Genomic DNA, 17,427 nt, shown 5'->3' with positions numbered 1-17,427 from the left:
GCTCTAGGGCGCGCGGACTTCAGTAGTTGTGGCACATGGGCTCAGTAGTTGTGTCTCACGGGCTCTAGGGCGCAGGCTCAGTAGTTGTGGCGCACGGGCCTAGTTGCTCCGCGGCATGTGGGATCTTCCCGGACCAGGGCTTGAACCCGTGTCCCTTGCATTGCCAGGCGGATTCTTAACCATTGCACCATCAGGGAAGCCCAATTTTTTAAATAATTTTTTATTCGTAAATTTGGGATTATGCTGTACATTTGTGAACTTCTTTTTTTTTTTAATTTTATTTACTTGGCTGTGTCGGGTCTTAGTTGCAGCACTCAGGATCTTTGTTGCAGCATGTGGGATGAGGGCTTTGTTGTGGTGAGGGCTCTCTCTAATTGTGGTGTGTGGGCTCCAGAGCGTGCGTGCTCATTAGTTGGGGCATGCAGCCTCTCTAGTTGTGGCACATGGGCTCAGTAGTTGTGGCACGTGGGCTTAGTTGCCCTGTGGCATGTGGGATCTTAGTTCCCTGACCAGGGATTGAACCCGTGTCTCCTGCATTGGAAGGCGGATTCTTAACCACTGGACCACCAGGGAAGTCCCTACATTTATATTTAAATTTATGATCCCCTTTGTGTTATTTTAGGTTTATGACCAGGTTTAGGTCATGGTTTTCCCCTATTCTTTGCTACTTCATAATTTTTTTTTTTTTAATTTATTTATTTGGCTCTGTTGGGTCTTCGTTTCTGTGCGAGGGCTTTCTCTAGTTGTGGCAAGCAGGGGCCGCTCTTCATCGCGGTGCGCGGGCCTCTCACTATCGCGGCCTCTCTTGTTGTGGAGCACAGGCTCCAGACGCGCAGGCTCAGTAGTTGTGGCTCACGGGCCTAGTTGCTCTGCGGCATGTGGGATCTTCCCAGACCAGGGCTTGAACCCGTGTCCCCTGCATTAGCAGGCAGATTCTCAACCACTGCGCTGCCAGGGAAGCCCCATCTACTTCATAATTTTTTCAAGATATTATGCTTCCTCCATGGAATTGCTTTTGTACTTTCCTCAATAACATACTTCTGTTGGCTATTTCTGGTTTCTCTGATAAAGATTACTTTTTTAAAGCATTTTTTTGATTGACAGTATCTGTATTTTGCTCATAATTTTGAGGAATATGTCAACTAGATATGATAGTTTAGTTCAGTGGTTATTTTTTCTTTCAGCAACTGTCAGCTCTCTTTCTTTATTCACAGCTTTTGGCATTATTAATCTTAATCCTCTTGATTAGTTAGGTACAGAGTTGTACTTTTGTGGGGGTGGTATTCTAATCTGTCACGTCAGCTCAAATTGAGCCATTGAAAATTTTTCAAAAGGTTGCTGAGTTCTCCTTATCCTCACCTATCTTGGACCCCTCTTCCTCCTGCTGTTCTGCTCAAGGTGAGAGCAGCTACTTTTACTTATTGAACTTTCAAATAGTATTTTTTACAACTTTATTATGTTCTTCATCAGTTTGTTATAGAGCAAGAACAATAGCCTCTTTTGATTTTGTAAATCCATCCCAAAATCCTGCTCACTGGTCATTTGACATGTAAAATGTTCTCTATGATACTAGCTTTAGACAATAACCTGTGTACATGTATTAGTCATCTCGGGCTGCCAGAATGCAATACCATAGGCTCGGTGGCTTAAACAACAGAAATTTCTTTTCCCACAGTGATTGAGGCTGGAAGTCCAAGATCAAGTTTCTAGCTGATGGTTTCTACTGAGGTGTTTCTTCCTGGCTAAGAGGTAGCCACCTTCTCGATGTGTCATCACATGGCCTTTCCTTGGTACAAGGGAGCAGGGAGAGAGAGAGACAGAGAGAGAGAGAGAGAGAGAGAGAGAGAGAGAGAGAGAGAGAGAGAGAGAGAGAGAGAGGGAGCTGTCTCTGTGGTGTCTCTTCTTACCAGGATACTAATACTATCAGATCAGGGCCTCACCCTTATGACCTCATTTCAACTTAGTTACTTCCACAGAGACCACCCCCCTCACCCCCCATTCCACATATAGCCACACTGGGTTTTTAGCATTTCAATATAGGAATTTTGGGGCTATACAAACATTTACTCTATAACAGTATGTATGAGAATCGTTCAGTTATTCTTGTTTTTAGAAATCTAGTCTTGTTTGATCACAGCCCAATTCTAGGTTATTCTGTTCAACTGTTATTGTTGTATCATACTCCATGTTTACTTCCATTTTAAGATATTTACATATTTTGTAAGAAATGTTAAATGTTAATGATACTTCTGTCTTTCAACAACTTCCTTATTATTGAGTGTATTGTCAAAAAGTATTACAGCCTGGTACAAGTTTACTGCTTCAACCTGATCAACATTTTTCTTCCCATATTTGGCCATTCTAGTTATTTTTCAGCTCCTTAAACATGTTACATCATTTTACCTCTGCCTGGAACCTTCTTTTCCCTGGCTCTTATTTATCTGTTGAATCCCATCTTAAGTATCATTTTGGGAAGACTTACCTGATCCTATGTAAAATATCATGTCACCCCTTCATCCTGCTACTTAATAAGGCAAGCTACTTAATCTGCTTGGATCACTCACAGTACTTCCGTTTCCTGATCAACAAAATGAGGGCTATACTGGCATCTAAAACAATACGTAAAATATACTGAGACATTTATTGAAGTATCAGTTGTTGTTGTTTTCATTATTATTAACCTCCCTCATCCTAGTTTTTATTTATATCCATCAAGAGTATCCTTTCAACATGTTTTCTGTTAGAGGTAAGCTTTTATTTCGTTCTCAGGTATTATTAGCCTGGTAATTTTCACATAGTTGATAGTGAGTAAGTACACATTGAATAATTACATTAATTAATTGTCTTTTTCTATCATTATAATTATGGGAAAACTCTGGCAGGGCAGAGATAAGGCATTAATTTAATGTAGTTAGTCATTTGTTGAATAAAACCAACTTACTTCCAATTTGTGATTTCATCAAGAATTGTCTCCCTCCCTCAATTGTGGGATTATTCCATGATGCCAGTTATATTAAATGCAGATGCATATCACATGTAATTAATATTGAAATTAAATTTAAAATATCTTGTGGAAACTATATCATATTTGTGTGACTTGGTACACTAGATTGGCACATTATTAATTGTATGCATTTGACACCAAAGAAGATATGTATTTCTTTATTAATTAAATTGGAAATTAAAAATGTAAGGAAGAAATTCTCAACTCCTTGCAATCAGCCTGACGTTTCTCAAACAGACCTGTTGTCTTTAATTTGGTAAATAATTGATCTGCTTTCCAGAGGCGTTACTTCTGCCAACTGAGTAGCCTAGAGCTGTGAAGGGCAACACATCTACATTTTAAATAATTACCCTTCCTTGGCAGGGAAATTGCTTTTCCATCCATTAATAAGAGGAAAATGAACATTGGGTCTCTAGTAAAGTAGATTAAACATGTACCCCTTTGGATGCTTGACTGCATCTTTAACAGACTTGAAATTTTTCTGGTTACTTAAATGCTATATATCGAAAGGTGATGGTGGTCTCAGGTTAATCATTTAAAAAGTTGGATTTTTCTTTTTGGCACAGTTTTCCCCATTGATCATAGCAAGTTGTCAGAAAAATACCTTGTCTTGATTTTTTGTTAACGTCTATGCCTCGTAGATTTATAGAATTATGTGGCTTTAGATTTTTCCTCTCATCTGACAGCTTTGGTTTATTACTGTAAGTCAGTCATGCTATATCATTAACAATGCAAAAGCAGCTTGAAGAGTTTATTGCCACCCCCTGCCCGCCCCCCCACCCCACCAACAAGGGGATGTTTCCATTAGAGGTCTGTAGTTACTCTCCTGTTTTTTCATCTTGTGAAGTGATGTCTTTTACTCATGTAATGGATTGCTCCTTGGAGAATTTGTTGTCTTTGCTCTGTTCATTGTGGCACTGGGCTTGTATGAGAGTCAAACTTTTCAGGTTTGATGTGCCATAAAGTACAGTAGGCACCATGCCTAGGGCCCACAATAATTTTAGGGTCCCACCAAAACGTTTCATTCCTTTTAAATGCAAAATAATATATATATATAAACTTTTAGGTTGACAGAATGCCTTAATACACATTTAAAACCAACAACAGTAGTCATAAAATATTTTTTTCCTGGAGGGGTTGGGGGGTGTCCATGAAGGCAAAAATGTCCAGAGCCCACAAAAGTACTAATCCAGTCCTGGAATCCTGGATGTCCATTAGTAAGGAGGGGCCCTGCTCCTTCACTGCCACCACTGCCACAGCAAAGATGCTCAATTAATACTGAATGAACTAATGAAAGATGTGAATGCATACAGTGGCATACTGTGTAAAAATGTGAAGTAAATATATATGCCTGTAACACTAGAGCTACAACAACAATATAGACCCAGTATTAAATTTTGAAGAAGGTAAAGAAGGATATCTATAACCAAGTACATACAGGCAAAGTAGCCAAGGTTGAATTAAACTTTTTAAAGGACAACTTTAAAACAGTTAAGTACTTGAATATTGTTGTCCCTTCTCCTTTCCACTCTTCTAGAATGCTCTGGCCCTCCCCTAGCTTCAGGCTTGTTTCAGTTTCCTCTTTCAGATTGGTCTATATTCTTGCCATATATTAAATATTTTTTTATTCAATATTTTGAACAGTGCTCTGAAAACAGTTTAAGTATTTCTTTCAAGGATAAGCATACTTCAAAGGACATATATTAAATTCAGTATGGTGGGTACCTATTGTGAGAAAGGATGGGAGTGGTTGCAGGAATGGAGGATGAGAAGGAAAATGTGAAAGCAGCAGTCTATTCAAAATTAATAAATATAATCTTAAAGTCTTATCAAAGTCTTACCAATAGCATAGAAAAAATAAAATTATTATTTAATTAAAAATGAACTAAGTTCACTCCCCCCAACCCCATACCTCCATTATTTCATGGGAAGTTTTTGATTGTTCTTGTTATTGTTGGTGGTCTCTCTTTTTTCAAATCATATCTTTTTGATGGGCTAAGAAGCTATTGTATTTGTCTATATAGATATAGATCTATTTTCTAATATTTGCTATGTTTGCAAATATACCCAAAATAAAAGTGTTAAGTGATGACCAAATTTTATCTTCCATCTAATCATTATGTGTTACATGGTTTCTGATCTCCCCTGTTAGAACCCTGAATTAAATCTGTTATATTTTCATATATACACAGTGGAATTCATGAATAATGGTGCTTTGACCACTCATTTGGCCACGCTGCACATCTGAGACTTGTAGACCTCTTTCTTGCCTCCTCACTATGTATCTGTATTTCTTATACATCCCTCTATGACTGCTATGTTCTTTATTTTTTGGTGTGTTTCTTTCCCCCATAGGGGTAGTGTTTTAACTCTCTAACTTCTCTCTTTAGCATCTTTATCTTTTCCCTCTCTTCTTTCACTGTAGATAAAACCACCAATGTTATTTTGTTCCCTCACCCTTGTTATTGTTTTGGTTCGTCTTCATTTTTATTGAACTGTAGTTATATGGTACAGATTGTACAAATCTTAAGTGTATAGCTTGGTGAATTTCTAACTATATATATATGTCTACACACACACACACACACACACACACACACACGTGTTAACTCCAACCAGAAAATTTTAAAGTTCTGTTTCATACATCTGTGAAGTACATCAAATGGCATTCCTTTGGAAATTCCTAAATTTCCAAATTTACCTTTCAATTTATATCTTACAGTCTTAATACATAAAATATCTCTTCTAAGCAGACTGATCTGTCTACCAAAATCCTATTAACCTCAATTCGAAATGTATTTTTTTTTTAAAGAATTTCACTTTTATTTATTTATTTATTTATTTTTGGCTGTGTTGGGTCTTCGTTTCTGTGCGAGGGCTTTCTCTAGTTGCGGCAAGCGGGGGCCACTCTTCATCGCCGTGCATGGGCCTCTCACTATCGCGGCCTCTCTTGTTGTGGAGCACAGGATCCAGACGCGCAGGCTCAGTAGTTGTGGCACACGGGCTTAGTTGCTCCGTGGCATGTGGGATCTTCCCAGACCAGGGCTCGAACCCGTGTCCCCTGCCTTGGCAGGCAGATTCTCAACCACTGCGCCACCAGGGAAGCCCTTGAAATGTATTTTATTATGAACTTGTAGCAGTGATTGTCTGTGACATTAATTTAGTATTGCTGTGTGTGTGTGTGCGTGTGTGTTTATCTGTATCTGTGTATATAATTTTTCTTTGAGGATGGTAGCATTGTGTTGGTACATAAGAATGTTCCCAAGGTAACTGCTTTATCTAAAAATTTTACATTTTTGCCATCCTAGTGACCTTCTATGTTGTGCTGTTACAATTAATTATATGGTGAGAAAACTCATTAATTCAATTATGGTAGAAAACCATGTTTTCATAAAAATGTTTTATCACTGTTGTGCTTTGATATCCTATGAGTGTTTTGTGTTAATATTGTTCACTAATAGTTAGCTTTATTAAAAGTGAATGTTTAAACCAAAAATAATCAACGGAAGCTTATTCTAAAATTATATGGAGATTCAAAGGATCTAAAATAGTTAAATCAATCTTGAAAAAGATGAGTAAATTTTAAAAACTGAAACTACCTAAATTTCTGGCTTACTTGATAAATCTACAGTAATGTAGAAAAGATGGTTTTGGGTAAATATAGTCATAGATGGATGGAATAGAATCCAGGAATTGATCAAACACTTATGGTCATTTGATTTTCAACCGAAGTGTCAAGTAATTCATTAGGGATAGCATAGTTTTCTCAAAAAATGGTGCTAGAACACCTGGCATATCCGTTTGGGAAAAATAAACTTTTCTTTAACACCATACACAAAAATTTAACTCAAAATCAATCATAGACTTAACTTAAAACCTGAAACTATAAACCTTTAAAAAGAAAACAGAAGGATTATATTATTGTGACCCAGGAGGGATAGGGGAAGATTTCTTAGATAGGACACCAAAAAAACAAACCGTCAGATTGGTCTTCATTAAACCTTTTGGGAAACATACGGTTAAGCAAATGAAGTGGGATGCCATAAACTGGGAGAAAATATTTGAGATAAATATATACATATATAAGTTTATATGTATTTTATAATGTAATATAAATATACTTTTAATGTATATAAAATAAAGACCAAACAATTTAAAATGGGCAAAAGATTTGAGCAATCATGTCACAAAAGAAAATATGTAAATAGCCACTTAGCACCCCAACATCACTGATCACCAAGGAACATAGCATATTTAAACCACAAGAAACCAAGTGCTCACTGAAGTGATTAAATTTAAAAAGAGCGGCAATACCAAATGTTGCAAAATTATGGAGTTCACGGGAAGGTAAAATGATACAGCCGCTTTGGAAAAACATTTTCCCAGTTTCTTATACAGTTAAGTGTACGTATGACCCAGCAATTCCCCTCCTAAATATTCACCTAAGAGAAATGAAAACATATGTCCACAGAGAGACTTGTACTTGAATCTCCACAACAGCCAAAAACAAGAATCAACTGCTTAATGGATATATAATTGTCATATATCCATATAATGGAACACTACTCAATAATATAAATAAGTGCACGGACTACTCTTACCTGTAGTGAATAGGTTTAGCAAAATATTACATGATTCCATTACATGAAATGCCCAAGTAGGCAATATTAATTCATAATGACAGAAAGCCAATCAGTGGTTGCCTGGGGCCAGGCGATGGGGAAGGGTTGGACTGCAAGTGGACACAAGGGAGTTTTTTCACATGTTCTCTATCTTGATTATGGTAGTAGCTGCATAGGTATACATACTTGTCATAGTCATCAAACTGTACACTTTAAATGAGTGTGTTTTATATAAATTACACATTAATAAAGGTTAATACAGTTTAAAAATTATTCTGGCTTGTGACAACAAATATATCCAGCCACTTGGAACAATAAGGGTACACATAGACATTTACCACTTTTCCTCTATGTCTGTTGGATGAATAAACTGTTGAAAGTAATGAATACTAGAATATTTACCTATTGGATATGGCCAAAGATGTCTTTAGAAGCTTAACAATTTCATGATGCAAAATGAAAGGAAGAAAATAATTATTTAAATGAAGATGTTAGGACATTTAAAGATTACAAACTTTAATAATTTTTAAGTTTCCATCTGTATAAGTATTGATGGGGAAGTATTAAATTCACAAGAGTTAATACTAAAACATACAGTTATTTTATGAGTGATAATAATCTGAGTTCCTGTAAAGATTTCTATATGACCCAGTATATGTCTCTTTTTGGAGAGAGTGTGAATAGCTGGTAATTTGTCTTCCAGTTCATATGTGTGTATGTGATAAAGAACCATATAATTAGGTAGGTGTTATAAATAGTATATAGCAAAAAAGGCTTCCCTACTCATGTTTCCAAGGTTTTATAGCATATGCCCAGTCAAGGTTTGCTACTCTTTAATTTTGCCTTTCGGGTTAACCAGCTGACGCCCAGTTGAAAAGACTTATGTTCTTATGAGGCCGCAAAAGCCTTAATGTTCAGTCTCCAGCTACCTCAGATTTTGGAGAACACCATGTACCATCAGCAGCTTTAGTCCCCACCCTCTAATGCTAACGCTCATCTATCAAACTTAAGGTTGAGAGTGAAGGAGAGGAAGCTTCCAGATAAACATACAGCAGCGCCTAAACAGCTAATCACTCTAGGCTTCCGCTTCCAGGCCCTATAATTAGAAGTCCTTCTTTTCCTTGTATTCCCAGATGACGCAAATGCTTTTTGTGGCTTGGCACCTCATTTGGGGCGTGGGTTTAGTTTATGGCCAGGCTAGAGTCTGGTTTAGTCTTCTGATGCTGCATAAATAGTTCTCAAGCCACAGTCTACTCTGTACAAGTCTTTCCTTTTATGTATATCTGCTTTTTAACTTGTTTTCTAGAAAAAAGAAGCTTGTCATTTCTCCCAGCAGATGTGCAAAAGAGGAAATTACAAATTAAAAGAAAGCATGTTATTGGTATAGTACTATACTAGCTATTTCTTCCTTTCCTCTCTACTTTTTAAAAATTAAAAAAAAAATTATTTTAAAGTTTTGTCAAAAAAGTGAGCTCATTGCTGGATTATAGAAGCCACATTTGCATGGAGAAGTGGAAAAAGAAAGCTTTTGAGACAGGATACACAGACGATAATAAGGATAAATTTTCAAAGGACTAATTCTCTAAAAATTTCAATTTGTTTTGCATATTAGAAACCAAACAGATATTGATGTCAGTTTGAAAAACTAGGAGCACGTTGAAAAGTTTTCGTCTGTGATTATCATTCATATGCAAAACAATAATAGTTTTGATTTGCATAATAGGGACTATTATTTGAATGCTAATTATGAGTAAAATATTGATATGCTAATAAAAGAAACCAAGTGAAGTTTATGTTCAGTAGATGAGTAATATATAAATATGAGTTCATCACATTTGCTGTTAGAATGTTTCCACTGAATTGTTTGTCATATGCAGAAAATAATTTTGTGGGAATGTGGAATCGGAACATAGTAGTAGAATTGTGATAATTCAAACTTACCACAACTAAGCAAAAAGTAGGAGTCAAGAAATACTGTCCACAAAAAAGAACATGTCCCATCTTAGAAATTTATTGTTTGAATAACAACAACAATATGGAAAGATTATTAAGTATGTCAGTGACCTCATGATGATAGCTAGGCATAGAGTGGGTGGCAGTGTTATATAAAATGTTAGAGATTTGAAGTAGATCTCAATAAATGACACTTTTCATCATCTAAAATATGTTCTCTTGGAAATAGCCAAGACACTGTCATCTAATATTGCTATGTTTTAATCTAATGTAATGACTAGAGCTATACCTTATATTAGCCAATAAATAGCAAACTCAAATATACTTCATCTTCCCATATAAATGCCTATTTTATCTTTCCACAGATGCTTAATATTCTTTCATAATCTTTTCTTTCAGCAAAGAAAAGTTTTAGGAATTAAAAAATATGATTCTGCTTCTGTTTCCCACAGAAAACAAATAAAAATTCTGGACAAAATATTAACAAACACACACAAATTTATATATGTGTATTATAATCTCTGGAACAACTAGTAAAAACCAATAGACAAATTAAAATTGGATATTAAAAATAGTGAAATTATCCAAAGAATGGGAAGGAAGCAAGAGCAGATAAATAAACAAAAATCAAAAACAAGGGTACAACTTAAAATATATAACCAACAAGGACCTATGTATTGCACAGGGAACTCTGCTCGATATTCAGTAATAACTTAAATGGGAAAATAACTTGAAAAAGAATAGATACATATATAGGTATAACTGAATGACTTTGCTGTACACCTGAAACTAACACAACATTGTTAATCAACAATACTCCAATATAAAACAAAAATTTTAAAAAAAGGAAAAAAAACCAAGGATATAATCAGAAAAAAGGGTACAATAAAAAAATAACAAAATGGTAGACGTAAATTCAACCCTACCCATAAGTCACACTAAATGTGAATGATGTACAAACAGCAATTAAAAGTCTGAGATTGGAATAAAAAACCCCAGAACTAGATCCCGATTATTGTCCAAAACACAGTCATTTTATAATATATTGATTGTGAAAGCAAAATAATAAAAAAGTGTATACCATGCATATACCAATCAATGCAAAACAGAAGTGGTGATATGAATATCAGAAAAAGTTTACTTCAGAACAAGGGAAATATTAGGGTTAAAATGGGACATTATGATAAAAGAGGTAATTCACCAAAAACTCATTATAATCCTAAGTGTGTATGAACTTAAAAAAATGTAGGTCTGGGGCTTCCCTGGTGGCACAGTGGTTAAGAATCCGCCTGCCAATGCAGGGGACACAGGTTTGAGCCCTGGTCCGGGAAGATCCCACATGCCGTGGAGCAACTAAGCCCGTGCACCACAACTACTGAGCCTGCGCTCTAGAGCCCGCGAGCCACAACTACTGAAGCCTGCATGCCTAGAACCCATGCTCCGCAACAAGAGAAGCCACCGCAGTGAGAAGACTGTGCACCGCAACGAAGAGTAGCCCCCGCTCACCGCAACTAGAGAAAGCCTGCGCTCAGCAACAAAGACCCAACACAGCCATAAATAAATAAGTAAGTAAGTAAGTAAATTTATATTTTAAAAAAAGGTCTGAAATTTAGGGAGCTTATATAACTGGGAAAAAAAGCATATTTATGATTATGCTTGGAGATGTTAACTTCTATGCAGTAATAGAACACAAAAGCAGGTAATCAGTAAGTAAGGATGTTGAAGATCCAAATAACACTATCAGTTAAATTAAATTGACACTGATAAGACATACCAGGTGTTCAAGTGTACATTGAACAGTTACCAAGATATATCATTCTGAGACATAAAACGAATTTCTTGTTGTAATGGAATTAAACTAGAAATCAATATATGAATGATACCTGGAAGATACCCAAACATTTGGAAACTAAAAAACATATCTTCCTGACATAGTAATCTAAGCTTCAACCTTAAGAAACTTGAAAAAAGAAAGAGGAAATATAACTAAAGCAAGTAAAATGAAGGATATAGTAGTAGAAGGTCGTTATAGCAAAAGGAGGAAGATAAGAGAAATCAGTGAAATGGAAAAGAGAAAACCAATGACACCAAAATGGTTTCCTTGAAAAGATCTAGCTAGACTGCCAAGAAATGAAGAGAAAGGACACAAATTTTCGGTATCGTGAATGAAAAAGTGTACTAAAGACCCTACAGACAGTATCCTTGAGTTATAGAGAGTAATTCCTCCAAGAAGAAAAATTACATTTTACATTTTAAATTAACAAAATTTAAATTAAAGAGAAATTAAATTACTATTAATATCTAAAAATCTTCACACACACACAAAAAGGCCCACATAGTTTTACTGGCAAATTCTACTGGAAATTTATTTAAGTATTTCTTCTAGAAAATAAAAGGAACATTCTGCAACAAGACCAGCTTTACCCTGATACCAGAAATAGACGAGCACATTATTAGAAAAGAAAACTACAAATCAGTATCCCTCAGGAACACAGTCACGAAAATCTTCAACAAAATTTTAGCTAATTCAATGCAACTGCATGTAATAAAGGATTTTGACCAAGTGGAGTTTATCCCAGGAATGCAAGATTGTTCCACTTTTGATAACTTTTCATTGTTAAAATTTACCATATTAATTGACCAAAGAAGAAAAACCAGGTAATCATCTCATAGGTGCAGAAAAGCACTAGAAAAATTTGACATCTGTTCATTATTAAAACTCTCAACAAATTACAAGTAGAAAGGAATGTCCTTAACTTGATACAGGGCATTTACAAAAAATCTACAGCTGGTATCATACTTAAAGATTGAATACTTTCTCCTAAAATATAGAACAAGGCATAAATATTGCTTCTCACCATTCCTGTTTACCTCAGCAAATGTAGTAAGTCAAGAAAAAGAAAAAAAAGGCATGCGGTTTGGAAAGGAAAAAAATCAAACTATGTCTTTTCACATACTATATGTTTGGAAAGAAAATTCCATGTAATCTACATAAAAACTACTAGAATTGGCAGACTATATAGGTATGCACACAAGTATATATAAATGTCAATTATATCTCTGTATACTAACAAGGAAAAATTGATAATTGAAATAGAGTACCATTTATAGTAGCTCTAAGAAAATATATTTATAATCAATGTGCTGAACAAGAAAAAAAAATGTCAAAGAACACACATATCAAGAAAATGAGGTGTTGGGGCTTCCCTGGTGGCGCAGTGGTTAAGAATCCGCCTGTCAATGCAGGGGACATGGGTTCGAGCCCTGGTCTGGGAAGATCCCACATGCCATGGAGCAACGAAGCCCGTGTGCCACAACTACTGAGCCTGCGTTCTAGAGCCCATGAGCCACAACTACTGAACCCACATGCCACAACTACTGAAGCTCACATGCCTAGAGCCCGTGCTCTGTAACAAGAGAAGCCACTGCAATGAGAAGCCTGCACACCTCAATGAAGAGTAGCTCCTGCTGGCCACAACTAGAGAAAGCCCGTGCACAGCAACGAAGACCCAACACAGCCAAAAATAAATAAATAAAATAAATTTTAAAAAAATTAAAGAAATATGAGGTGTTCATAGATCAGAAGAATCAATATTGTTAAGATGTCCATTATCGCCATTGTTTGTAGATATCAAAAAGCTGAATCTGTGTTTGGAAAGGCAAAGGAATTGGAATAGCTAAAACAATCTTGAAAAAGGTTAGAAAACGAGGACCTGCTTTACTTGATTTCAAAGTTTCCTTCAAAGTTACCTTAAATTAAGAAAATGTGGTATTAATGAAAGTATAAACATAGAAATCAATGGAACAGAATAGAACTTCTGGAAAAAGAACTACACAAATATAGTCAGTTGATCTTTGGCATGTTGACAATGGATTTAGAGTAGATTAAACATTTAATGGATAAAGAATAGTCTATTCAAGTAATCCTGCTGAAACAATTGGACATTATTTGCAAAAAATTTAATTTGTCTTATACCTCACACTTTATACAAAAATTAATGCAAAATGGATGATAGACCTAAAGGTTAAATACAAAACTGAGAAATTGGACAGGAAAACAAAATTTTTGTGACTTGTGTTGGGCATAGAATTCTTAGCTATGACATCTCATCAAAATTTGCTTTGTGGGGCTTCCCTTGTGGTGCAGTGGTTGAGAATCTGCCTGCCAATGCAGGGGACATGGGTTCGAGCCCTGGTCTGGGAGGATCCCACATGCCGCAGAGCAGCTGGGCCCGTGAGCCACAACTACTGAGCCTGCGCGTCTGGAGCCTGTGCTCCGCAACAAGAGAGGCCGCGACAGTGAGAGACCTGCGCACCGTGATGAAGAGTGGCCCCCACTCGCCGCGACTAGAGAAAGCCCTCGCGCGGAAACGAAGACCCAATACAGCCAAAAAAAAATTTTTTTAATTAATTAATTAATTTTAAAAAATTTGCTTTGTGAAAGACACTGTTGCGAATTTAAGTAAATATTATGCTAGAGTAGAGACAAGTTTTAAACTGGTGAATTGAGTAAGATATTACTAGTTGTAGTAGTAGATAAATTGGAACTTATAATTCAGGTTTTGAGAAATGGAAAAAGTGGAAGTGGCTTTAATTCCATGGAGGAAAGTCTTTTGCATTCTTTGTTATCAGATTTGCTATCTGAAAATGCTTGTGAACTCTGTAAATTCAGGCATTTAAACTTTTCTCTACTAGTTGTATGAGAACATCACAAAACCTGGATATGTAGTATGTCACTATGCCTGTATACTGATGTGGTGTTAGGTTTTGTATTCCCATAGGAAAAAGATCCTGTGTTTTAATTTTTTTATTTTGGGAAGTTTCTTATATATTTGGTCATTTTTTCCCTTTGGTAATATTTTAAATCATGATGAATGCTTTGTGAAAATATTTCATCCACATACATAATGGTTTATATTTTTACCCTGTTTTGGTGTGTCCTTTAGGAATGCTTCTAGTCACAACAGATACCCTTGGCCATGACTTCCATGTCTTCCAAATTTTGACTCATCCTTGGTCCTCATCACAAAGTGCTGTCCATCATCTGTATACTCTTCACAGGGGAGAAACTGAAGCCAAAGTAAGTTGTATATTTTTCAGAAGATGTTTTCTTTGTGTAATATGATGTCTAATCCAGCTGGTTATTTGTATCGAATTGGAGCTTAACGTTAATGTTAGTGAGTTCATATTGTTCTTTAGACTGGGTCAGATAATTAAGAGTTTTTATCCTGTTTTGATCCAGTAAATATATAAGCAGTAGGTAAACAATTCAATGAATGTTGATAAGACAGAAGTTCCATTTATCCTTCTCCCCCTACCATAATACCATTTCTAGCCTCAGAGAAAACGCTGTCATCCATATAACCATCTCTCCAGACCTTCTCCTAGGCATCTTGATTCTATACATGCATACATACACACACACATACATGTAAATACATACATATTCACATATACCAGAAAATAATCGAGTTTTATAATGTATATAACTTATATGCATAATATTCAGTGGTATGCTGGAGCCAGCTCACAGTTGCTAGTGAGAATCAGTTATGCACATCTAGCCCCAATTCTGGATGTAGTGACATTATATTGGTAGATTGAAATCATCCACGTTAGGAGTGGTTACACAGTGGAAATCAGCAACACTAAAAATCAGGGCTATTTCTTCTTTAGGGAGCCAGTTTTTAACATTTACCAGCACATCACTGCTCACATATGCGTGCGCGTGCATGCGCACACACATCCATATATATAATTTAATGAGCATTTGAATTAAGCACCATGCTGAGTGTATTACATGTATTTAATACTCTTAGTATCACTTGGTAGATACTGAGATGGTTTTTAATAGCCTTAAATCCCAAATATTCTTTCACAGAGCCTGTGGGTATGCATATACCAGTACACTTCTGTATATAGTTTATTCTGAAAGATAGCTCATTGACCCAACAACATTTATTGACTAGTCCATTCTTTCCCAATAGTCTAAAATGTTGTTTGTCATGACTTTGCATTAAATTTTCTATAATAGAATGAAACATCTTTAATATATATAAACCCATGATTTATAATGATACTTAAAAACAAGGTATTGGACATTACTGTATGTTGCTTGTTTGCAAACTCATTATTCTAAAAATTGATAATTAAAGAGAAAGTACCCTGCCTTTCTTGTATCAATTTAATAAGATGACCAAGTAGTTGATGAGGGAAAGTTTTTCCTTATTGAGGAATTTCAGAATAAAAGATGTTGGAAATTAGACTTATTTTGTTGATCATTTTATAATATATACATTATGGTATGCACCTGAAACTAATGTCACATGTCAGTTGTACCTCAGTTTTTAAAAAATGTAGAAATATAAGAATTACTGTGTTGCTATTTCTAATGAAACAATATACCTAGGCAACAAACATCTGTGTGTGGTTTTGGCTAATGAGTCTTAATGTTAGCAATGTGGAACAGTCCTACCTATATCATGAGCTTCCGAATATGATGTAATTAGGATGTATACAACATCGTCTATGAAATTAAACCTGAATTTAATTCAGCCACTAGATACAATGAGCACTTCTTAAAAAAAAAAAATTATTTATTTATTTATTTATTTATACAGCATGTTCTTATTAGTTATCTATTTTATACATATTAGTGTATATATGTCAATCCCAATCTCCCAATTCATCCCACCACCACCCCATCCCGTTTTCTCCCCTTGGTGTCCATACGTTAGTTCTCTACATCTGTGTCTCTATTTCTGCCTTGCAAACCGGCTAATTAATTTTGTTAATTAGCACATTACACAAAATACATAGATAGAGGGACAAGTTAAATACCATGAGAGTGCAGCTAGTGAAATCTAAAATGTGGGAAGTTCATTACAAAAACCAGGCTGTGTGGCAGGGCTTAGAAGTAATTTTAGAGAATAATATCTAAGTAGAAGGTGTGGACCTTATTTGACTCCTGTTTCATACAAATCAAGTATGAAAATACATTTTTCATACAAATGGTGAGATTTGAACATTTGGCTTAGTAGATACTATTAAGGAATTTAATATCCTTATTTTTTTGTGATTCATACAAGAGTGTGGAGTTTGCTTTAAAATAATCTAGCCATAGGGGAGTGTTGGTTAGATAAAAGAACAAATACATGACAAGTAGGGATATGGTTATGTTGATTACGAGTCTTAAAAGACATATCAGTTTACCAACTAAATTCAATATGTGAACTTTGTTTGGAGCCTGATTTAAACAAGGTATAAAAAAGACATTTTTGAGACAGAGAAAATTGACCTTGAACTGGGAGTTACATGATTTTAACCAGTTTATTTTGCTGGGTCTGTAATTGTGTTACTTTTTTTTTTAAAGCCCTAATCTATTAGGCATATAACCTGAAGTCATGCTGAAGTAGTTATTGGTGAAACAATATGATATGATATCTCTAGTTTGCTTTTAAATATTCTGGCAAAACAAAACAAACTAAGAGATAGATTGAACACAATATGCAAAGCTGGGTGATGCTGATATTGGTGGTTCATTATAGCAATCTCTGCACTTAGTGTATATCAGGAAATTCTTCTAGGGAATTCCCTGGCGGTCCAGTAGTTAGGACTCAGCACTTTCACCACAGGGGGACTGGGTTCGATCCCTGGTTGGGGAACTAAGATCCCATAAGTTGTGCAGCGTGGCCAAAAAAAAAAAAATTCCTCTAATAGAAAGTAAAAATAAAGCAGTACCTTTTACCAACATTATGCTGTTTTACTTTAGCAGATTTATTGTTCATTTTCAAAAACTTTTCCAGCTATTCTTTGGCATTTTCTCATTGAAATGCATTTTAGAGTAAC

At 35.5% G+C, this 17,427-nt stretch overlaps 1 protein-coding gene across 1 annotated transcript in view; it reads left to right on the top strand.

The window, feature by feature from the left end:
• The window catches only part of BCAS3 (BCAS3 microtubule associated cell migration factor), a 572,763-nt gene that overhangs the window by 177,254 nt on the left and 378,082 nt on the right, over window positions 1-17,427 (top strand). The window contains 1 exon segment of the mRNA XM_036838162.1: window positions 14,526-14,659. Coding sequence (XP_036694057.1) covers window positions 14,526-14,659 — 134 coding nt within the window.

Source organism: Balaenoptera musculus, chromosome 20 (assembly GCF_009873245.2).
Source record: "Balaenoptera musculus isolate JJ_BM4_2016_0621 chromosome 20, mBalMus1.pri.v3, whole genome shotgun sequence".
Lineage (NCBI taxonomy): Eukaryota > Metazoa > Chordata > Mammalia > Artiodactyla > Balaenopteridae > Balaenoptera > Balaenoptera musculus.
Note: the sequence above shows the minus strand (reverse complement) of the source record. Positions and strands in the feature narration are given on the sequence as shown.